The sequence below is a fragment of the Hydra vulgaris genome, chromosome 12, assembly GCF_038396675.1.
Source record: "Hydra vulgaris chromosome 12, alternate assembly HydraT2T_AEP".
NCBI classification, from domain to species: domain Eukaryota; kingdom Metazoa; phylum Cnidaria; class Hydrozoa; order Anthoathecata; family Hydridae; genus Hydra; species Hydra vulgaris.
In genome coordinates, this window is record NC_088931.1 from 11,736,478 (window position 1) to 11,761,245 (window position 24,768).

The window sequence follows — 24,768 nt, forward strand, 5'->3', positions numbered from 1 at the left end:
TGATGAGATTGATTGGCGTGAAAAAATAAATGTTTTGTTAAAACACTTATTAATCATATTGTGTAAGCTTAGCTTTTGGAAAGTTGCGTACATTTTGATTGGTCACTGTAAACGAAAACTGATGAAATGTTTGTAAAACTGTTTCTATTTTTTTGCTAAAAGAGACCAGGGAGATTGGGTTGATCATATTAAACCAATCCATGAAATAAATAAATTTATATGCATGAAATTGTATATATCTACAATTTCATGTATATAAATTTATTTATGTCATCGACTGCTGTTTAAGTGCATTCATGTCTTCTAAATATTACTTAAAATTATTAATAAAATTTTGTGAGTTCTATTAATAGAATGATATCGATATCATTCTATAAATAGAACTCGCAAAGTTTTGTTATGTAATATTCAGAAGGCACAATAATCATAATAAAGGAAGATCTTTTAGCAATTTGTTGCATTAAAAAGTATATAAATAGAAAAAAAAGTCACAGACGATTTTTAGTGCGGATCTAGACTTTTTAGTTTTCAATTTAGTTCCAGTTTTAATCAAAAAATACGCAACACTTTTAAGTAACAGTAAATATTTACGCTTGAAAAAAAGTTAAATCGATTAATAAAAAAAATAATAAACTACGTGTATTTTAAAACGTCAGTTTTTTAAGTGTTTAAAAACAATTTATTTTAATTTTTTATTACGCTCGAGAAAGGGTAAAAGATTATTAAAATGAGACAAAACGGGTGACGTAAGTATCTTAAAAATATGACGTTAAAAAAATGAAACATTTTTCTTACGGTTTTATTGCAAACATTTGCGAACATGCTGACTTTAAAGTATATAAAGAACTGTTGCTGCTAAAAACATTCTTACATATCTATAAAAGATTGGAGATATTTAAAAAATATTACTATAAATACAACAAAAATATAAAAAACAACTTTAAGTTTTTTAAACAAATTAAGTTCTATGGATGTTTCATTAGGTCATAATATCCCTTGCAAAAATTATTTTAATTGTTAACTTTATTGACACAAAGAAAACAGTATATTTTGTAAAGATGCTCTTTAAACATAAAAATTACATAAAAATTTCCATACAATTTCAAAAAAAAAAAAAAAAAAGAAATATTTTACACTATGCTAAAAAAATAGAGGTATAGGGGAGAGTGGGGAGAAGTGGGACACATAAATTTTTTTTAGGGTAATCGCAATTTCTTTTTTATTTGATGTATAAACTGAACCAGACAAGTTTTTACAAATAAAACTTCTTTTTAGGCACTAATTCAATCCCCTTTCAATCCCCCTAACGCAGGTAAACATATTACTCCGTAATATGTTTACCTGCGTTAATCACTACAAAAAACTCAACTTTTAAAGCTAGTTTTAAAAGTTAGGTTTGTTTAAACTACTTCTAAAACTAGTTAACTAGAAAAAAAAATTAGACTAATTTTCTTGCCAGTAATGATTCGAATTGTTTTTCTCCGACTTTTTTAGCATTTCTTTTTTTTACAGATAGAAGTGTTATGCCCGTGTACTTCATTTTTTATTTTTTTTTATTTTTTATTAGTGCCTTAAGTTTATTTTCAATCTAAGTGTCTAACTACAATTCTGTATACGAGAGAATGTACAGATTGCAGTTCTTTTTTTTTCTTGAAAACTTTATATTGCTTTTTTAGTATTGGAATAATAAACCTTGGAGATAATTATTGAAATGATTTGGTATTTTTTAATTACTATATCCTAAGTTGCATATACTAACAATGCAATTGTTGTTAGATGCAATTAAAGGCTGGAAGAGGTGTTAGCCAATATCAACGTTTGTTAGTACAATTAGATAATTCGCTTATAAAACCCAAACGGCTAATAAATGCAAAAAACAAGTTTTTTATCAATGAAATTAATACCATTAGCTTCAGCTACCAAAAAATCAGCTTTAAAAAAACTATTTTTTGACGAAATGCCAGCTTTTAAAAAGCCGTTTTAGGCATTTGTTTTGACCTAAAAATGGTAACTATTTAAAATTGGAGATAATTATTAGATAAGCTCTTAACCGTTTCCTGATATTGTGGTTATTGTAAGGGCTGATTGATTTCTTAAGAGCCAAATCTATGAGCTACATTTGATGTGTGAAATGAGGAAGCAGACAACGAAAAACAACACCATTTCACTATTACTATGAGATTTATGTCGGTCAAAAGTAAGTAAAACTTAAACCTTTTTCATTTCTTTAACTTAATAATAATTTTTTTTGTATTTATCCGCTTGAGTAGCATTCTACCAAGTCGCCTGGGCTCCATACATTAATTCTAGCTTCCTTCGTTTATTATTTGGTGGCATATACCTCCCACTTGTAGAATAACAAATAACTTATGTGACTTAGTTAAAGTGAAAAACACAACTTTTATATTTTCTTTGGTTAATTATATTTGAAAGACTTTAAAATTGTATTTGTACAGATATAGTTCACGCAAAATATTTGTAATTGCGCCAAAACAAATACCGACCTCGTCACAATTTCAGATGTTTTTAATATGCAGCTTATTTGTATTCACACCTACTTCAAGTAAAAAATAGAAAAAACACTTTGTAAAAATTCATAGCACGAGCAGCTGATGTAGCCTCAATTTTACAAAGAGTTTTTAAAATGTCTTTCCATAAAACCTTTGCACCAGTCATAACCAGCAACCCCTATCTCGTTATAAAAACTGTATTGCTTGCTAAATACTACTTTGAAAACACCTGAAACTGATATACAAAAGTACCAGTTCAAATTTAATAAGAAAATTTCTTTAAAAATTTATACCTAAGCGTATCTAGAGTCATTAGCGCTCTTTAATCGTTTGCGCCTGGGGTCCCCCAGGTGCAAACGCGTTGCGAGACGGGGCTAAAGCCCTTTTAGCCCCGTCTCGCAACGCTACTTGCCATTATTAATTTGTTATCGCTCTGACGCCGACTTGTTTTTACTATGCCGGTTCACTTGCAACTGGCTATAGACTTGTATAAAAAAACACAATATTGAAAAAAACTATTGTTTGAGTCTAAAAATTAGCAGAGATATCATTTTGTGGAGGAGAAAATGATGCTCATGAAAAAATCAGAAACTTCCATTTAGATTAATAATATTTAATACTTATTAAATAAAAAACATAATTCATTTAACCAGAATTTTCGATAGGTATTCTGCATATAAATCATTATTTAAAACGATTCTATTAGTATTATCCATACTCGCTTATCCAAGTGCCGTAATAATGAGTTGGTCCTTTTAAATGAAAATAAAACAATTTACTTGACTGAATGTTCTCGGTCAATTGATGATTTAAATTCAAGCCAATTTTCTGCGATTTTCTCAGCTTTAAAAAATGTTTCCTTGCTTTAATTATTCCAATTGCGTCATATGTAATGGTTACTCCAAAATAGTTGTTTGATTTCATAGACTAGAAGAGTACGCATGCATTCATTATACACTTGAATTAAAATTAATTAATTATACATAAATAGTTGTAATATTTTGTTCTGTAAACATGTAAAGAAGCCAACAATTTTTGTTGTTCACTTCTATAACGAAAAATGTATGAAATTTATATTTAAGATGCTATGAATCTAAAATTTTCGAAAATTAAAGATATAGAAAAAAAAATTTCACCTGAAGTAAGGAATTATTGTAATTAATTTCCGCATTTATCTTTAAAACAAAGTTACACTAATTTGTAAAAATTAACTGTGAATGGAATTTTTTAGAAAACAGCTTTAGCTTTGCCATTTTATTTTGTAATTTTAGAAACTTTTATGCCTAAAACGATACTTAAGATAAAGATTTTGTTTTTTTATCTCATAAATTTTTTAATCTAAATGAGTAATTGTTTTTTTTTTTTTTTTTTTTTTTTTTTTTTTTTTTCTTTCTCTGTTTTAATATAATATAAGATTTTACAACTTCGTAATATAAAATTTCAATAAATAAAATAAGTAAAACAGATAGGGGCTCAAAGAAGATGAGGATGACAGTACGTTATCGCAATCTTTTCATAGAGCCCCTATAACAAGATTTCAAAAAAATATCGTAATATGTTAATGCGTAATAAAATTTCAATAAAATATCGTAATAAAACGCGTAATTCGCTAATAAAATTGATAAGCAACCAACAAAAGTAGAAATAAAACAAAAACAGATTTATGAGAAATTATTCAAAGTATGATTAACCAAAAACATTTCTTATATTTTAAACATTTCTTTTTTTGTTAAAAACTTGAAGGAACTTAACGAATTTACCGTGCCTTTGAATCCTTTTTGAAAAGTATTCCATACTTTTGGACCTCGATATAGAATGCTGTACTCTGAATATTTGTTTATTATCCGAGGCAGTTTATAAGTGTTGGACATATTCGCTCTAAGATTATAGCTATCATTTTTATTTATTTTAAACTTGTTATTAAAGCTTATAGGAGAGATATTGTGATTATAACGATACATGAAAATTAAATGCTGGTAGATATTAATTTCAAACACATTCATCATTTTCATATCTTTCATTAAGGGCTTAGCGTGTTCACGCCTATTTTTTGAGTAAATGATTCTGCAGGCATGTTTTTGTAGACTATAAATTTTTTTAATCTTTGCCGCTTGAGTACTTGCCCATGAAATGTTTGCATAGCTGATGAAGCTATGAATTAGCCCAAAGTAGATTAATTTAAGACTATTTTTATTGACGTAGGAGCGAACTCGATACATCAAACCTATTATTTTGGTGATTTTTGACTGGATATATATTATATGTGGAAGCCAGGATAATTTTTCATCAACAATGATTCCTAAGAATTTTATATTGGATTGCTTATTTACTAGTTTATCATTTAGAGATAGGTTAGGCAACTTGAGAGGAAGATTTTCTTCTTGTGTTTTTTTGTGAAATAGTATATACTTTGTTTTCTCAGCGTTAAGTGAGAGTTTGTTTGCCTTAAACCAGTTGTTTACTTTACACAGTTCAATATTCATGTCTGCATATAATTTCTTGATATCATTGTTGGTGAGAAATAAGTTTGTGTCATCTGCAAACATGACCGAGTTCATTTTTAAAGATGCATTACAAAAGTCATTTATATATATTAGAAAAAGAAGTGGACCAAGAATCGATCCTTGCGGGACTCCACATATGACATTTAATACTCCAGATTGGACATTATTTACATATTGTTTTCTGTTTGTAAGATAGCTTTTAATCCAATAATAACTTTTATTTATTATTCCGTAGTGCCTTAATTTATCTAATAGAATGCAATGGTCCACTGTATCGAATGCTTTTGATAAATCAAGAAACACTCCTAAAGTAAATTTATTATTTTCAAAACCATTAGTTATTTGATTTACTATTTCAATGATTGCATGCTCTGTAGAGAGATTTTTTTGAAAGCCAAACTGATTTGGGTAAAAAAAATTGTTTTTAATGAAGTAATCATAGATTCTATTATAAACTACACGTTCGAAGAGTTTTGAAAATACAGAAAGTATTGATATAGGCCTGTAGTTTGTAATGTCAGAATGATCATTACATTTGTATAATGGAATTACTTTTGCCAATTTAAGTACATCCGGAAATATCCCAGAATTTAATGAGAGCTTAAGTATATGTTTTAAATTGAAAAATGTCCTGAATTACTGAAATTTAAGTTTTGGTTAATGAAAAAAAAAACAAAAAAAAAAACTGTGCTTACATAAAAAAAACTGTGCATAGATAAAAAAAAAAACTGTGCTAAAATAGTTCGTTTTATTTGTCATTTGTAAATCTAGCTTTTTCAATAGCTCGTTTATTTGTAAATTATCACAAAGCTATCAACAATTATATCTCTAATGACACGAGACTTATGATCTAAACCGGCCTGAATAATTAATATATGTATATATATATATATATATATATATATATATATATATATATATATATATATATATATATATATATATATAAACAATTTTAAAATGTGTTCTACAAAATAGAGTGTTCGATGTTCTTAAAAGAATAGATTAATAATAAATTAGTAGAAAACCACTTAACAAAAATTTTTCTGTGTTTTATCAATAAATTCATTAATCAACTTGTTTTTCCGCGCAGCGGCCTTGTTAGTCGAGGTTCGTGTTTCGGAGTTACAGAGTTGAAAGAGGGTTGTAACCACAAAAGTAGCCTCCTCGACTGTAGTGGCCTTCTCGGCCTTGGGAAAGTGAATAATTAAATAAAAAATAAAAGAAAGATTTCTAATGAGTCTTTGTTGATGAAATGCAGTGTTAAATGAAAAAAATTATATATATATATATATATATATATATATATATATATATATATATAATAATAATAATAATAATAATAATAATAATAAAACACATATAACACTTTAAAATTGGGCTTAAAGTGCCAGATTTTTTTTCGTCATTCAAAGGTATCGTGCTTTCCATTAGCCAAACTCGCTAACGGATTAGAAAAAAATTGTCGTAAAGTATAACACCAAATTAGCAAAAAAAATGACCACAGCACATTAAAAAGAGGAGATTGCGCACAGCTTCATTCTCAGTCCTTAATTTTCTTGCGTTAAAAAACAACAGAGGTTTGTAAACGAAAAGTTCTCTGTAATGTTTTCTATTCTCAGTCTTTCAATATCGTGTCGTAAAATCGTAGAGCAAATTGTTAAGCTTGCACATCTCGCAGGGTGCGGCACAAAAAAAAGGGCTTCTGTTAAGGAGATTGAATGTTTCGTATTGTAAACTAAACGCGTTATAAAAGTGCGTATTCTCATATTCCGAGAAGGAAAGTACTGCTTGAAAATACTTTTAACAAGAAAAATAAGTAATGTCTGGTGATTTAGATCGGCAGTATAAACTTGTTGTTGTAGGAGGAGGTGGTGTTGGAAAAAGTGCACTAACCATACAGTTCATTCAATCGCATTTTGTTCAAGACTATGATCCAACGATTGAAGATTCTTACAGGAAACAATGTGTAATTGATGATAAAGTTGCACATTTAGATAGTGAGTTGATAGTTTTACGAGTAAAATTCAATTGTGGTCTATATTTACCTATGGGTTTGGTAATAAGTATAAATTTGATGCCTTCAGATATGTCATTATCATTTTTTATTTATTCAATTTTTTGGTCTGCTTGATTCGAAATGTAAACTGCTATCTTAGTTGTTGTTATCAATAGAAATGTATCTTAGTTGTTAGCAATCTAATGGTAATTGTAGAATTTCAAAAGTTTAAATATAATTAAGATACAGTTAACATGGTAGGATTAAAGAGAATTCTAAAATTTTGCAATTTATATAATATTTAAAACTAATCCATTATACCAGTAATATTTCCAAATAGTTATCTATTTTACCAGTAATATTTCCAAAAAAATTTAATGCTGATATCTAGCTGTACTGAAAAAAAGTTCCATTATAAACTGCTCTGTAAAATAGATTTCAGTTGCCCAAATTTATATTAGTAATATATATATATATATATATATATATATATATATATATATATATATATATATATATATATATATATATATAATATATGTATATATGTATATACAAATTGATTTGTTGTATCTATAATTATATTCTTACCAGTGCAGAATTATGTGCAAAAGTAGTTCAACAAAAAAAAAGGTTCTGTTAAATTCATTTTATTTTTGTGGCCATTATAATGGGATTGCTGTATCAATACTAATTTTTTTTATAGTTGCAAAAAAAATGCCTAATGAAACACGCATTTAACCATAAATGTTCCCTAAATTTCTCTTTTTTCTGGATTGTTAATTCTGCTTAACACTTTAACTAAGTAATTATGTTAGTTAGAAATATAGGTTTAGTACATTTTTAAAACAAGCTTTTGTTATATTTTTCAGCATTACTTTTTTAACTGCTGCTTTTAAAATATTTTGTAATTACTTACATTTCAAAAATATTTACTAAGTTATATATATATATATATATATATATATATATATATATATATATATATATATATATATATATATATATATATATATAATATTGTGTGTGTGTGTGTGTGTGTGTGTGTGTGTGTGTGTGTGTGTGTGTGTGTGTGTGTGTGTGTGTGTGTGTGTATGTATAAAGTTTATAGTAAGTAAAATAGTTTTTAATTTTTTTTTTTTTTAAAGATGTAATTGTAAAGTAAAAGGTTATTTTTTCTCATATCTTATACATCTCTTGTGGCTTTATTTGACAATTTTACCAAAATAGGTCTCTCTAAATTTTTACTAAATACTTTTGGAAATAGTTATAATGATAAAATTTTTAAATTATATTTTATTTATTTTTAGTTTTGGATACAGCTGGGCAAGAGGTATGTTTTGTAAAAGTATTTTTTTAAAATATGTGTTTATAGTGGAAACAAAAATTTTTAACTAGTAAGTTAACAGAAATGTTAACCTTTTAATGAGAATTTTTTAAAAAAGGCAACAAAAAATCTTTTTTTTGTTGCCTTTTTACATTTTATAACCTTGTTTTGGCAAAAGATAAAATAAAATACAAAATAAATATCTATGTAATGTATGTCTATGTAAGTGATAAAATAAACCAGTACTGTATGCTTGACTACTTTAACTTTTTTTTTGCAATACCTTTTTTATGTTATATTGATTGCTGAAGTAATACTAATGATGTTTTTTAAAAAATAAAAGGAATTTATATCATTTTGATTTCTTTTTTTTTGATGTAATGTCTTAAGAGAGTTAAAGTAATTTTTATTTGGAAATATTTACTTTAATTATTTGCATAAATTTTCAGAATAAAATCTATTTATAATATATATATATATATATATATATATATATATATATATATATATATATATATATATATATATATATATATATATATATATATATATATATATTAGCCAATCCCATAATTTTTTTTTGACATTCAAATAAATTTTTTCTTGATATTAGTATTTGCACTGATTGTTCGAAGTTAAGATTTTTACAGTTTTTGACTAAATTTAGAGCAATTTCCAAGTATTGCACAGTGGGCCAGGTGGTGGACGAAACCTAAAAAATAAATGTTTATTATATTCAAAACCATATAACAAAACATATTTGTAATTTTAAAATTTTTAAAATGTTAAACTCTCGTTTAAAATTTTTAAAATTGTTTTGAGTATAATAGTATCTTTTAAAACCACAAAAATCAATTGTGGTTTCATTTATAATGAAAATTTAAAAAAAAAAAAAAAGCGTGAAATTTTTATTTTTTATGCATAGCTATAGTAAACAGTAAGTTTTAAAATTTTATGAGCTTACGGGATAAGTTTATATATTTAAAATATTTAACACTAAAGCTTTTCGAAAAAAATATAAAATAAAGATCAGCCTTTATAATACACTTATAATCTGGCTTTAAAATGACGTGGTAAATTTTTAACATTCAATACTTTTATTTTGTACAAAAAGTGTCACATAATTTAGGGAACCTTCGAGAACCTATAATGAATGCTTGAACTTGTAAATGTAATATGTGTACAATCTATTTGAACTATATACATTGCCCCTAACTTCCCCTTTTGGGTTTCTTTAACATTTTAAAATAATGACTTGTAGCTTATGTTATTTGCTTGAAATCAACTTTTATTTCTCGTAAACAAAAATACATGTTATTTTGTTTGTTATTTTATTCAATACAAATTGCACTGTTAACCTAACATTTTTTTGTTTTTTGATATAGTAATAATATAAGAATTTGTGACATTTACGGACTTATACAACAAAATAAACTAGTTTTTATGATATACCATTCTTTTCATTGATATTAACTGTTCTAGTTTCTGCAGATATTAAACTAGAGGATTCTGAGTGAAAAACTTTATAAAATACAATGTAAAAAGTTGATAGCTGCAAAAATTAATAATACTCATTTTGAGAGAAGTAATGAAAACTAGCTAGCTCAAGATTTTCAATACACCTACAGTTCATTAATTGCTACATCATCAGTTAATGAAGTTGGGAAACCATGTCGCTCTTTCTAAAAAGCTTGTAACAAAACAAAAAGAATAAGCTTAGCAATGTTTTTAATATTTTATTTAGCCATAAATTACTTCAACATGCAATATGCAACATGCAACAAAATTGAAACTAAGAAGTGAGTTTAAGTACAAAACTAGCACAAAAATTTCTATTATTTAAAATAAATACCCAAAAAACCTGCTTAGATATATTTATTTGATGAAGCTTTAGCATTCATAATTAATGGTGATATATCATACCAGCTTCTAAGAAATGGTGCTGAAAAAACGGCTGCCACATATATCCTTTGTATAATAGTATAAAATCTTCAAAAACTAAATGCTATTCCAAGAACATTCAAATGGATGGCTATACAGTACAAATACCGCTAAAAGATTTTCTAAAACACACTCTTTAAAAGCTATGTGATATTATTATTGATATTTGTAAACACTATATCCTTGCATCTAAACATCAGTTTAGTTAATTCCTTAGCATTATGTTTTGTATACAAAACATAATGCTAAGGAATTAACTAAACTGATGTATAGATGCAAGGCTGGTTTTAATGGTGCTACAGGATATAGTGTTTACAAACAGGTAAGTTAAAACGAAAATAGTGACGAATGAAGAGTGCCTGTTGATTATTTGCATAGTACCTTTAGAACTCAGTAGACTTTATAATAATAAAAACGTTGTAATATTCTTCATCCAGAATGTGCGGCTAATAGATTAAAAATAAAAAAATACATTTTTATATAAAAAGATTATAAATAATCTACAGACTTATTCAAAATGTTGTGGGCATATAATAATATCAATAATAGAGTTTCAAATCTATATATTCATTTATATTCTCTATATATTTCTATAAATTTATCTATATATTTCAAATCTATTATACAATATCGATAATAGAGTTTCAAATCTAGTGATAAATTTTCCTTTTTTCTGAAGTGCGCATTTTTATTTTTAAAGTTTGTTGCATCAATTTTTTTTAGTTTATTCCACCAAAAGAGTTTGTTATTCAGTTCCACAGTATTAAGAAGTTATAGGATTAGAAACTAAAAAATTGCAAATCCACGTTTTTAAAGTTTTATCAAGTTTGTTAAATAATTTTTAGAATTATTTAACTAAAATTTATAATAAAACTAAATATATCTTAATACAAAGTGATTCTTTGGACATATAAAGGGTTTTAGTAAAAAAAAAAATCAAAATAATTTTGTCCACCATATGTTTAATATCCTGCCCACTGTGCATTGGCAAGAATAAATTCTGATATTAATTCCAGTTAATTTGTTCAACGATATTTTCTTAATATGTTCCTGTACCAAAAAAAACACTGTGCTTATAAATTTAAGAAATATGTTGTACATATCTTTCACTGATTACGACAGATAAATTAAAACTTGGCTATTGTAAAGTGATTTTTTGTTGATCTTTGAACTTTTTTTCAGTCATACAACAAACTTTATGATTTTTAATTTTAATTTTGGTATCAAATGTTTTTTTCTAAATACTGCTACTGGAGCCTTGGATCAAAGAAATCCAAATCCAAAATGGTTTCCTTAAAAGATTGGATAAAGGACTTTCAATCTTTTGTTGTAAACTAAGCTAGATCAAAACATATATATATATATATATATATATATATATATATATATATATATATATATATATATATATATATATATATATATATATATATATATATATATATATATATATATATATATATATATAAAATATATATATATACATATATATATACACATTTTTCCTGCGGTTATTTAAATGCTCCAAGGCACACACAGGTCACATCTACCACCAAGAAGACCTAATAAATCAAGGCTACATCACAGAGCACCGCAGAAGAGCATTTAACTTGAAAGTTTGCACTTGCTTTATGTCAAAAAAAAGCCTGAGTAGGCATCAGTGAAGGATCCAGCATTATTTGGTGTTTGAAATAGCTAACAGAAATAATGCAAGCTCCAAACACTTGTGTGTTTATACTTGTGTCAAACAATGATGCTTTGCAAAATATTGCGATGATTGGAGGCTGGGAACAAAAAAAGCCCTAAAATTTCATCAATCCTGCCCCAAATGCGAGAGCAACAAGTTGATAAAATAATTTTTATGCTATTCTTAACTAAGTTTATATTTATCAATATAAATTTTAAGTTTCATAGTATTATCTCTCAGCATTCATAAATCATGACCATATAAAGTTTAAACCCTCCTCAATTTGAGGGGGTTACAAATTTTATATGCTCATAACCTTTGAACGCTTTGAGGTTGTAAAACAATACTTAAAATTTATACATGAATATAAGTTTAGTTAAGAATAGCAAAAAAATTATTTCATTAGCTTGTTGCTCTCACATTTGGGGCAGGGGGGATGAAATTTTAGGACTTATTTGTTCCCAGCCTCCAATCATTGCATTTTTTAAAAAAGCATCAATACTTGCCATAAGTATAAACATACAAATGTTTGAATTTTGCTCCATGTTAGCTATCTCAAACACCAAAAAATGCTGGCTCTGTCACTACCACAGACAGAGGTTTGTGGCAGTGTTTCTGAAGCAAATTTATTTCAGAGTTCAGCGTTTAAAAACTGAAAATGTGCAATATATATTTATATACATATAAATTTTCAGCTTTTAGGCAAATATCTTAAGAAAATATGTAAACAAATAATTTTTAAATGTACTTTTAAGGTTCAGAGTTGGCAATTAGGTATCGAATCAAAATTCAAATTATTAGAACAAGTCAATAACAAGAATATGAGAAAGCAATCGCTGTAGCTAGCTCCTTGAATCCACAATTCTTTTTTAATGGTATATCTTGAATAAATTTCTTGAATAAATTTTGCTGTAAGCACAGCAAAATTGAATTTTTTATTACTAAATACTTTTCAAGAAGTGCGTTTCTTGTTTTAAGAAATAAAATCCTACCATGAAATTTATTTTTAAGAACAATAAATATATTTCTTGTTTTGAGAAATAAGTTTCTCAAACTATGATCAATAGATTTTCAATTTTGTTGTGAGTTCTGATGAGTTGTTAGCAACTTTGAGAGATTTTAATAGTTTTGAATTAAACTTTTTTGGATGAAACTCCATTAAACTTTTTGTATCCAAAAAGTTTAATGGAGTTTCATCCGTTCGCATTTTTTCAAACTAAGACCTAGAATATCAAAAATTAACCAGTAGTCTGGTGAAATATACAACTCAAGACCTAGTGGCTGGTCTTTGTCAACAAAAACTGCTTTCAGAAGGATTTCAGCTTTTATTGTCTCCGTTTTTACATCTTTTCGGATCTCACTTTGTTTTTGAATACAGTACTTTTACCATATTTATATTGTGATCTTGGTCAAAAAATGCTAACGCCACCACCAAACACCTCTATAGTTTTTCCATGATTTGAATTTCACCTCTGCAGCAGGCTCAATATACATTTGTTTATAATCTTGTTGACCTTAAAAGCGTAAATTAAAAATAATGGAATGTATTGGGTTGAGGAATAATTCATGAGCGTTTTTTTCAAATTTAAAAATGCACGTAGAAATAAAATGCATTGGCAAAATGTTTTATGTTGTTTGAAAGAGAATGTTTTGCTCTACAAGATAGTGTGTTTTGATTTGTTAGTTTTTTTTATTTTTGTGTATTTTCAGATCATTAAAATGGAATGTCAAGTGGACAAAACTGAGCATTTTCGACACCATTTGCTTTTTGCATTTAATCGAGGTGTTAAGGCTGCCGAAGCTGCTCGTGAGATTTGTGCTGTGTATGGAGAAGGAGCAATGCCTGAAAGTACCGCCCGCCATTGGTTTTCGGGCTTCAAAAATGGGAATTTTGACCTCAAGGACGGATCACACACCGGTCGACCAATTGAGTTCGACGAAGAGCGATTGAATCAACTTCTTCACGAAAATCCACGTCAAACGACCAGAGAATTGGCGGAGCAGGTGGATTGTGATCAAAAAACTGTGGTGAACCACCTTCACTCAATGGGCAAGGTTCAGAAACTCGGCGCTTGGGTGCCACACACTTTGAGCGAAAACAACAAAAATCAACGTTCCACAATCGCCGCCGGTTTGCTCGCTCGGCATCGCTCAACACATCCGTCTTTGAGGTCAAAATTCCCATTTTTGAAGCGCGAAAACCAACGGCGGGCGGTACTTTCAGGCATTGCTCCTTCTCCATACACAGCACAAATCTCACGAGCAGCTTCGGCAGCCTTAACACCTCGATTAAATGCAAAAAGCAAATGGTGTCGAAAATGCTCAGTTTTGTCCACTTGACATTCCATTTTAATGATCTGAAAATACACAAAAATAAAAAAAACTAACAAATCAAAACACACTATCTTGTAGAGCTAAACATTCTCTTTCAAACAACATAAAACATTTTGCCAATGCATTTTATTTCTGCGTGCATTTTTAAATTTGAAAAAAACGCTCATGAATTATTCCTCAACCCAATAGATAAAATAAAATTTAAAATGACACTGCTAAAACCTTTTTTAATTTAATTTTGCCAAGATAAAATCAAAGTGCTATTTCTATTGATTTCATTTTTTTTTTTTTCAACTGGTTTTAAGAAAAGTCTGCCATTGGAAAAACAAATTGGTTTAGAGTTATTTTCTTTGTATTTTACATATGATTTTGAACCATTTTGCAAACCATTGTTTTGAAACAATTTGTTACTTTATGACATAAATTATTCTTAAATAATAAGACAAAAATATCAAAACTTATAAAATTAAGTATAAAAATTGCAGAATCAAAACATTGTCAGGTAAAAAACTGCAATGCACTGGAAAGAGAATTGTAGTCAGCCATTCTATTGATCTATTTGAGTATTTTACTACTCAGAATAAAAACTTGCCTGATTTTAGAGAAATGCAACTTAAATTTTATCAAATTCGAAGTGTGTAAAGCAACTCCATATTTGTTAATTTTCACCTAATGTTCTAATTTTTTCCTGCAAGTTCACAATAATCTCTGCACTTCTCAAAAGTCTAAATTTAAATAATTTTAAAATTAGAAACTTATACATTTTGTTTTTGCAAAAAGGTATTTTAAAGTGATTTTATTTTAAAGTAGTTTTATCTTTGTCTTACTGTTTTTTAACCTTTTATGGTTTTATGATATAAATAGTTTATTCTCCGGCTTAACAGTTTTATTTACGGCTACGGCTTTATGAAGCTCTCCTACATGATGGCAGGAGGTTAACAAATATATAGGTTGGCCAGGAAGCTTGGCTAATCTTGTACAAACCCCTTTTAATAGCCAGGGCTTGAAGTGGGTGAACTGTATGAGATCAAAAGCATCTAAGAAACTTCCGATTTCTGTGTATTGGGCCTCGACGCTATCATGTTTAATAACCACGTTTTTTTAATTTAATAACGAATTTGTGCATTTTTAAAATACCACTAGTTAACAAAAATAATAGTAATAAAAATGCGCACAATTGGTATTGATAAAAACCTCCATTATTTGTAATGAGGCTATTATATAGTTAATGATTTGTAAAATTCTATTAGTGCTATAAGGCTATAACATAGTCGGTGTAGCAACACTCCGTGCATGATTTACAGTAAAAATAAATAAAATAAAAAGTATTTTATTAAAAAAAAATAAGATAAAAACATTTTATTAAAAAAATAAAAATAAAAAAACATTGTTTATATTATTAAAAACATTCAGATTGTTTTAAAAACATTCAGAATGTTTTTAAAAACATTCTGGTCAATTGGCGTTTTTGCGGTTTTTTAAAAAAACAATTAATTTGTAATTAAACTATTGGTTTTAACTTTCTGACAACACGCAAATGTTGGACAAAAGTCAAAAGAAGTTAAAAGTGGTGTATTTGTTGGCATAAGAATCATTTTTTTCCTTCAGTACTCCCAAATGCAACAATCTATATATATATATATATATATATATATATATATATATATATATATATATATATATATATATATATATATATATATATATATATATATATATATATATATATATATATATATATTATATATATATATGTATATATGTATGTATGTATATATATGTATGTATGTATATATATGTATGTATGTATATATATGTATGTATGTATATATATGTATGTATGTATATATATGTATGTATGTATATATATGTATGTATGTATATATATGTATGTATGTATATATATGTATGTATGTATATATATGTATGTATGTATGTATACACTCTCCTAGTTGATGTTTACAGGGATTTTTTATTTTGTTCCTTTTTTTTTTACTATTTTTGAAATATAGCTTTTTTTTGTTATACTTTTATTTTGTCTATATGTATATTTAAATTTAAAAATTGTTATAAAAATATTTTTTTTTATAACTATTTTTGTTATTTTTATTTAATAATTATATAGTATATTTCAAATTTTTTTCATCTATTTACAAAAATGTTTAATTACAATAACTTAACCACATTTAAACCTAATCCTGACCTTGACTCTGACCCTAACCAAACCATCAGTCGATGTAGCAGTACTCTTACCAGCAGCAGCAGGCTATAAGATGTTTAATGTATGTACTTTTCATTTTTTCCTAATAGTTGCTTATGCAAATCATTTTTTGACCAAAAAAGTATACTATGGGTACAAAAAAGTTATTTACTTATTTAATTTTACACAAAAATGTCCACAATAATCTATTTGTCTTCGTAAGTATCTCTTTTTTTTTGTAAATATTTATAAACAAACACTATATTACATTCACCATGTTTTATTCAATATTTCATGTTTAAGTACTGTCATTAGGGTTTAGTCATTTTTTATAATGAAAACATACCATTGTTGTGTAATTGTGTTTTTAAATTTTTTGTTCTTTTAACTTTTAGGAGTTTAGTGCTATGCGAGAGCAATACATGAGAACTGGGGAGGGTTTTCTTCTGGTGTTTTCAGTTACAGATAGATCAAGGTAACTAGCTCATTATATAATAAATTTGAAAGAGTACAGTTGCTAAAATTTGCAAAGTTTTCAGTAAATAATGAAATCAATTAGATGGTTATTGATAGAAAAGTCATCAACCTGTTTCTCTGCACAGTGGTCTTTCTAGTAAAAGTTTGTAACAGCTGTTTAACAACAATTAGAAATTAAAAAAAAAAAGAAAAGAATAAAAGAATAGCTCCTCAGCAAACATGCCTAATTGGCTTTGGGTGAATATAGAAAAAAAGTGTAATGATTAGGTTTAACTTATGACTGACAGCATAAGTAATATTAATTTGAAATGTGTAATTTAATTTTTAGACATCTAAACTTCTGCTATATCTGTAATTTGTAAATCTTTTATGTTTTTTTGTAAAAAATATAAAAAATTCAATATACATTTAATTATGAGGAAATGTATTAAAAGAATTAAATTTCCTTATAGTTATTTTATTTGAAAGAAATATATATTACATTAATTAGGTTTATTAATAAGAGTAGTGGCCAGTCCCTTTCTTTCAAGATATCTATTAATGAAAATTATTGACAGCTAATTTTTTTACTTCATGAATTTCACTGACAGTTATTGTATAATTGCAACTTATTTTTAAAATCATTTAAATCAAAACTTGTGGCAAAATTTTGAGTTTTTTATACAGTTGCTATGTGGCTTTTCACCACAGGAAACAGCTTTTCTTTGCAGATGAAGTTTTCAGTAGGCAGCTTGTTTAATGATGAATGCTTGTTTGCAGTAACATTCCTCATTTTCATAGAATAATGGCAAAAAGCTTGTTAATGCAATCCTAATCAAAATAAGAAGCACAAACCAATTTAAAGCTTTTAGAAAACATATAAGGTTAGAACATTTGTGCTTCTTAGACCTCATGATGACACGGTCAGCTGAAATTAAAAGTTGCAGCTTTTTGTAAAGTTTAAGCCTGAAATATAACTGATTATGACATATTATACAGATATAAGAAGAAAGAAAAGAAAGTGAAGTTTAACAAAACTTAGTGTAATCAGTTTTTTTTAAAAACTTATTATTACTTAGTAAAAATACTTTTGTTCTACAAAGGTTCCACCAAACCCTCTTTTTTATACAAAGGTCTAGTTCCACCAAACCCTCTTTTTTATACAAAGGTCTAGTTCCACCAAACCCTCTTTTTTATACAAAGGTCTAGTTCCACCCTCTTTTTTATAGCTAAGAAAAAGGTCTGACACAATTTACTACATATATAGATTTCCTATTGAAAATTGTATTTTGTATTATTGTTTATGTTATTGTATTTAGTTTTGATGAAATTCCAAGATTTCACACTCAAATTTTAAGAGTTAAAGATATGTAAGTTAATCTTTAAATAAATTAATGTTTTTGCTTTACATTTATTATGTCAATAATTTTATACATCATTCACATGTTAGTAATTCTATCAATTTATTATTTCAAATTTTTATCTTTCTTTTATAAGGTAATTCTTTCTGTTGCTTTTATTTTAGAGAAGAATTTCCCATGATTTTAGTGGGAAACAAATCAGATTTAGAAAATGAAAGAACTGTTTCAACTGCTGAAGCACAAGAGTTAGGAAGAAAGTTAAAAGTAAAAATTAATTTTTTGGGTATTAAAAAACTAACTTAATTGTCTAATACATAAAAATATAACTTTCAACAGCAGCTATGGAAACCAACTATGGAAACATATTTAAACTATTTCATGAAGGCGTGTAAACAATTGTAATATATATCTGTTTGTTGTTCTGCTTATTTAGGTATCTTACTTAGAATCTAGCGCAAAGCAAAGAATTAATGTTGATGCAGCATTTCATGATTTAGTTCGAGCCATCAGGTAACCACATTAAAATAATTTATAGCTTTAGTGAACCAGTTGTCTATCAGAATAAATTTGTTAAAGAACACAAGTAGTCTACAAATGTAAAATTTATTTACACAATTGTGTATAGTTGTAAATATAAAAGCTCAACTTTTTAATTGTACTAAATTTTTTATGTTAAATTTTTCCAAAATGTTACTGAGTTAAAGGGGCCAGCTCAAATCTAAAATTCTCAACCTGACCCTAAATGGTGGGGAAAAAAAACTTTTTAAAGTATGTTACGTTAGGTCTCAAAAGAAGCAAAGCTATATTAAACTTCCAAAAATATTTATGATTGTATACAAAAACATCAGAAAAAAGTAACTAATTGAAAAAAAAGGCACATTTTTGTTTTTATATATATATATATATATTTAATTATTAGTTTCACTTATAAAAGGTTGACAAGATTGCTATAGAGTTTTCAATAAATTATATAAGAAATATTTCTTTAGATTTTTTTTGTGGTGCTAACCCTCTGCAGTTTTTTAATTTTTGAATATTTTATTGAAATACTATTAGGATATTCACAGTTTACCCATAATGTTAATTCTGTTAAGAGTACTTTTTTAATATTGTAATAAGATGCAAAAATCGTTTTTTTTTTTAACTAAACTTTTAACTATAAGCAAAATTATTTTTTTAACTTCTAATGAATATGTACTCTTGTTTATTTCCTTAATACAGTCCTTAATACAGGAGGGGGGGGGAAGCGGGGTTTAAGTCCAGATTTAATAAAGGGAAGAGGGGGTTATGTTATAATATAGGTATTTTTTATAGAAAATTTCAGTTTATAAATCTAAACTAATATTTTTTACAAAACATGCAGAAAACTATTTAATTCTAGTGCGGCTTGCGGTCAAATGCACATTTTCTAACAGCTGTTTTATAGTAATTTCAATAGAACTTAATATGTTGATATAAGTTTTATACTTTGGTGAAAAATAAATTAAAAGCTGATTTTCGATAAATCAAGATATACTTAGTCGGTGATTTTTAAAGCCTGTATACACTGAAAATTTTTGTCTTTAGGGGTCAGCCATAAATAATGTCAGTGTTTTTTCTCAATTTTTTGACTCCTCCTCCCCCCTTTGTCAAACTGTCATTTTTTGGCCAAATCCCCATTATATATGGTCTCAGTTTTTGTGTACTCCCCCCCCCCCCCCCCTAAAAAACAATAAAAATGCTTAAAAACCATTGATTTTTTTTCTGACTAAATTATACATTTATATAATAGATCTCATCAAATTATATTATATAATAGTCGGTATCTCATTAAATAATCAACTAAGCAAATAGTATTATATATCTTTAATATAATCTTCCCATGGGTTGTTGAAGTGATCATCGATTAAAACAATAGGTAGTGAATGCTCTCCGCGCTCTAAAAGGATATCGTATTCTTGAGGTACAATCAAATTCGTTGCGGTTTTTGAACTCTTCTGCAAGGTGATGACTGCCAAAAATTCTGTCTAAAAAAAATGCTTGGCAGCGATACGAACAGGTTGGAAACTTTTGATTAGAGGGAGTGTTATAGCAGAAGAATGGATACATTTAACATAGCTTGAGAGGCAAGGTAGATATTGCACTTTTTACAGATTCTATCAGCTAGGCTAGACTGAATTGATGGACAAAACGCATCATACGGCAAAATTGGAAATCCTTTGGCAGTACGAGGAAGAATACTTTCAATGTTTAATGCGATGAGCATAAAGACGGATGATAGAAACAATTCTTTTGCTCCTTCTGAGACATCTACTGCTTTGAGCCCGTCTCTTATTTGGTTGACAGAGACAGGTGGTAGAAGAAATCTTGCTCTGATTAGAGTAAAGTAAGAGCTTCTAATAGTCTGACAACAAGAACAATTTTCACATTTCACAATTTGAGTAAAATATTGACTTGTACGAAGATGATCGGCAATCCAACGTTGATCTTGTAATAAAAGGCTCCTTGACTCTAGCTCTGATTTGTCTGGATCAATATACTCTGCAATGGTTGGATAACCATCAATTTGTAGATCAGACCAAATATCAGGCAAAGCCTCTCCAGCAAAACCAAAGTTCTGTTTTTCTAAATTTTCATCTATTGTCCTGCCTGATTTAAAAAGATGTTGGTTATTATAGGTTAGAAGTTATATTAATATTTTTACAAATTAACTTTTGTCAATGTAATTACCTCAAGAATTAAGATGAGTTCCGTAATGTTCGTGCGGAAGAATCACCCCAGATAATTCTTTACTTAGAGGTGCCATTCGTCGCTCAGCTCTGTTGAATGCACTGGAGCCTGCGGCATTCGTCATTATATAAAGAGCGTCAAGGTTATTCTTCAAGAAATGGTGAATCCCGATTTCAATTACTTTCTGGTATTTGGGATTTTAATCGGGTACTTTATCAACACTAAACACTACGATAGGCTTAACCATATTAGTTTGAGAATCTCTGGTAATAGAGTCGAATTCTTTGATGTCCAAGAGCCGCTGAAAGTCTAATCCATGAGCGAAGGCGGTCGAGGATGCGTGTTTTCCTGATCAGACAGCAATCTACGTAGGTCTAGAATATGTAACATCATCTGTTTTTCCAAGACCATCTTTTTTGGTTGTAATTCCAGCGTATGCAGATGGCATAAGCTTGGAACCATGAGAGCAATATCCATATTCGCCTTCAAAAGAAGAGGTTGATCTACTTCTAATGACGGTCGACCAGTTTTCTTTCTGATTTTTAGTTTTTCTTTGACTTCTGGATGCTCCAAGCAGATTTCCTCCATTCTAACTTTTTTTCAGTTCTCTAGTTTTCTGCTGTTGAGCTTGATCTTTTTTTTTTTCGGCCAGTTCTTTACATAGATGAGCTAGTTTCTTCTTTTTCTTTTTCAAATCATCCTCTTCAGCTACACCAATGAATCCACTTCTCTTTTTGTCTTCAGTCCAGCAACTTGACAATATAAAGCTGCTCAGAATTTCAGAATTGAATCGATCTTGAGCCACTGTTCTTGCATTTTTTTGATTTTTCGTGATCAACAAACTCAAAGTTAATGCACTTTGTTGATCATCAATAACAGATCGCTCATTGGTGGGCTCAACAAACTGTGAGGAATTCTTGTCAAATTCAAGTGGAGTATACGTGGGGGCAGACTGTTTTGAAGTATTGGCCCAAAATGATAATTGCTTGCTCTTGAACTTCATTGCCTTTTCATTAAATAAATTGATTAAATACATTATTCTTGATTCAAGATCCTTATGCACCAGTTTCTCTTCTTTTAATGAATTCCATATACTATGGACTTTTTTCTGGATATTAGCCTTTTTTTTTATCGGGATGAGCATTTCCATACAAGACCATCAATAAGTTAATGGGGTTTTATCCATATTTTAATATTGATTTATTAGTATTGTTTACATCACAATCAGAATAATGATTTTGCTCATCGTTAGCGCAAGCTTTTTAAAAGAGTTTCTTCAACCCGCTAGGGAGAAATTAGCGTTTCGAATTTTTAATAGACGTTTTACAATCAACTAGAGAGCAACTAGAGTTTCGTATTTGAAATAACAACAATTTAATTTCAAAAAATTACAAATTTATGAGTTTACTTTGAACCACATTTTATAATCCGCTAGGGAGTGAATAACGATTGTGAATTTTATATACAAAGAGTTAATATTTCTAACATATTTTGATTCACAGTCAAATGGTAATATATTAATAAAACGATAGTAACTTTCATTTTACGTTAGTTGTTGTTATTTATTTAATGTCTCTCGGAAACTTATTATATTAATTTATAATATTATATTATAATAATTTATTAAAATATAATATCAAATTCCCCGCATTTAATATTATTTTCCCCACAAACAAAACGTTATTTCTATACCATTTAGTAGATGTAAATACCGTTAAAATCTGCTCATTAAAACTAAAAAAATAATTTAAATTGACATCATTTTGGCCTCAACAACCCCATCCCCATTGTCAATTAGTGTCAAACTTTCTAGCACTCCCTCCCCACCTATATTTACTGACATCATTTATGGATGACCCCTTATCATTGACTGAAATAATAATATTCTAATTTTTAAAGTCGATTTTCATTGATTTTATTTTTTCATTTTTATAACAAATAAAAATTAATAAATGGGGTAGTCTTATTAAGCTTAGGATGGGTGGAAAAATTTTCCAAAAATTAATAATTATCTCACTCCCCCTCCCCTATTTTTTATTTTTTTTATTTTATTTTTTTTTATTAGGGACTCGAGAGGAATGTTAAAGTAAAAATATTTTTTTATATTATGTCGGTTTTAATTTTTTTGGTAGCTAGTTTTAAGAATAACTGCTGACTAAAAATTTATTTACACTGTGACGTTATCATTTTTTGTAAATTCTGTACCATAATCGTATGTAGAACCAATTAAGTCATTTAATTCAGTTTAATTCAGAATTTTCAAATTTTTTGTCAAAATTTTATGGCCAGATTATAGAACCATCATTGATATTTGAAAATAAAACTTCTATACCATTTACTTCTTGTTTAGAAACCTTTCTTTTGCTTAAAGTATCTTCGCTTCTTTCTTTTTTTTTTTACTTAAAGCATTTTTTAATGAAAAAGTTAAGATTATTTTTTCTAATATTTATCCAGTATTTGCTTTTAAATAACCTCCCAATTTATGAGGAATACTTCTTCAAATATTGTAGCAATCAACAAAAAACTGAATTATTTTAATTAAAAGATATTTTGTGCAAAGTTTACAAACCTGAAACCTTTGAAATATCTAATAACGTTATTTGGAAAATCTAAAATGTCGTATTACATGAAACATCGAAAATGTAATTTATTACCTAGAACGTTTATCACGCAATAACCGATATACATATACGTGTGAAACTAAGATTTTAAGGTTTTGTATAAACGGACATATTTCTAATTGCAGAACTGGTCTATCAACTGACAGATTTGACAACTATGTTTATACTGTCAAAGTGCCCACATTTCTGTCGTCCAACTTTTTGTTTTTCTTGAAATTTTGCTCGACATTTTCGTTATAATTTATTTTATGTTTGAAAAGCACCATCTTATCATAATCATGAAACATTTAATTAACATTTCCTTTAATTACCATTTTACCATCACGTTTTGTTACTCATGGTAACAACATTTATTTAACATTAAATATAAAATCTTAAAACAATACCAAAAACTGAGGCCTCTAGTGATAATTTAGATATTTGTAAATATATTTTTTGAAATTAGCTTGAATTTTGATATGCATCATTTTGAGATTTTTTGAGGTTTTTTTTTTTACTTTTTAATGTGTTTGTGTGTTACTAAATATTTGAAACTTTTATTTATAATTTTATTGTTTAGAAATGCAAATAAAGCATCAGCCGAACCTCTAGGAAAAGTGAACAAGAAAAGGAAATGCGTTGTTCTTTAATTTCATCTTTATTCTTATTGCTTATTGCATAGCTTCATAAATCGTCTACCGTTGCTCTGATGCATGCTTTAAAGACCAAGAGTTATTTGCACTATATTCTTCGGCTGTGAAGCAAACGGACATAAAATTATTATCCGCTCGATATATACTATATATTGTACCTTATAGGACTTCTTGAGTGCATTTTAAAAAGATCTTTCTTCAAATTAAATTAACAATATTCCAATTTCATTTTTCATAATGTAAAGATTTCATTTCCTTTCATTTAGTATTATTAGTTTTGCTCGAGATCAAAAATTACGAAATTATGTCTGATGAATTGTGTGCCATAAATTGTAATCAAAATACTGTAGATTTTTTTGTAAATATAAACTAGTGGGCGAGTAATACGCTTTTTCTTAATAAATTTGGTTATTTATAATAAATTATCCTTGGGATTATGGTTTTAGTCTCAGGGTTATATAAGTTTTACAAGTATTTTATTTTTGTG

The 24,768-nt window shown here is 27.6% G+C and overlaps 1 protein-coding gene across 1 annotated transcript; it reads left to right on the forward strand.

The window, feature by feature from the left end:
* Positions 1 to 6,635: 6,635 nt before the first annotated feature.
* On the forward strand, positions 6,636 to 24,665 carry LOC100192302 (ras-like protein RAS2). Its single transcript, XM_065812176.1, has 7 exons — positions 6,636 to 7,014; positions 8,324 to 8,346; positions 16,898 to 16,977; positions 18,278 to 18,328; positions 18,484 to 18,583; positions 18,753 to 18,829; positions 24,209 to 24,665. The coding sequence occupies exons 1-7, from the start codon at positions 6,837 to 6,839 to the stop codon at positions 24,276 to 24,278; spliced, it is 579 nt and encodes a 192-aa protein (XP_065668248.1). The 5' UTR covers positions 6,636 to 6,836; the 3' UTR covers positions 24,279 to 24,665.
* The last annotated feature ends 103 nt before the right edge of the window (positions 24,666 to 24,768 follow it).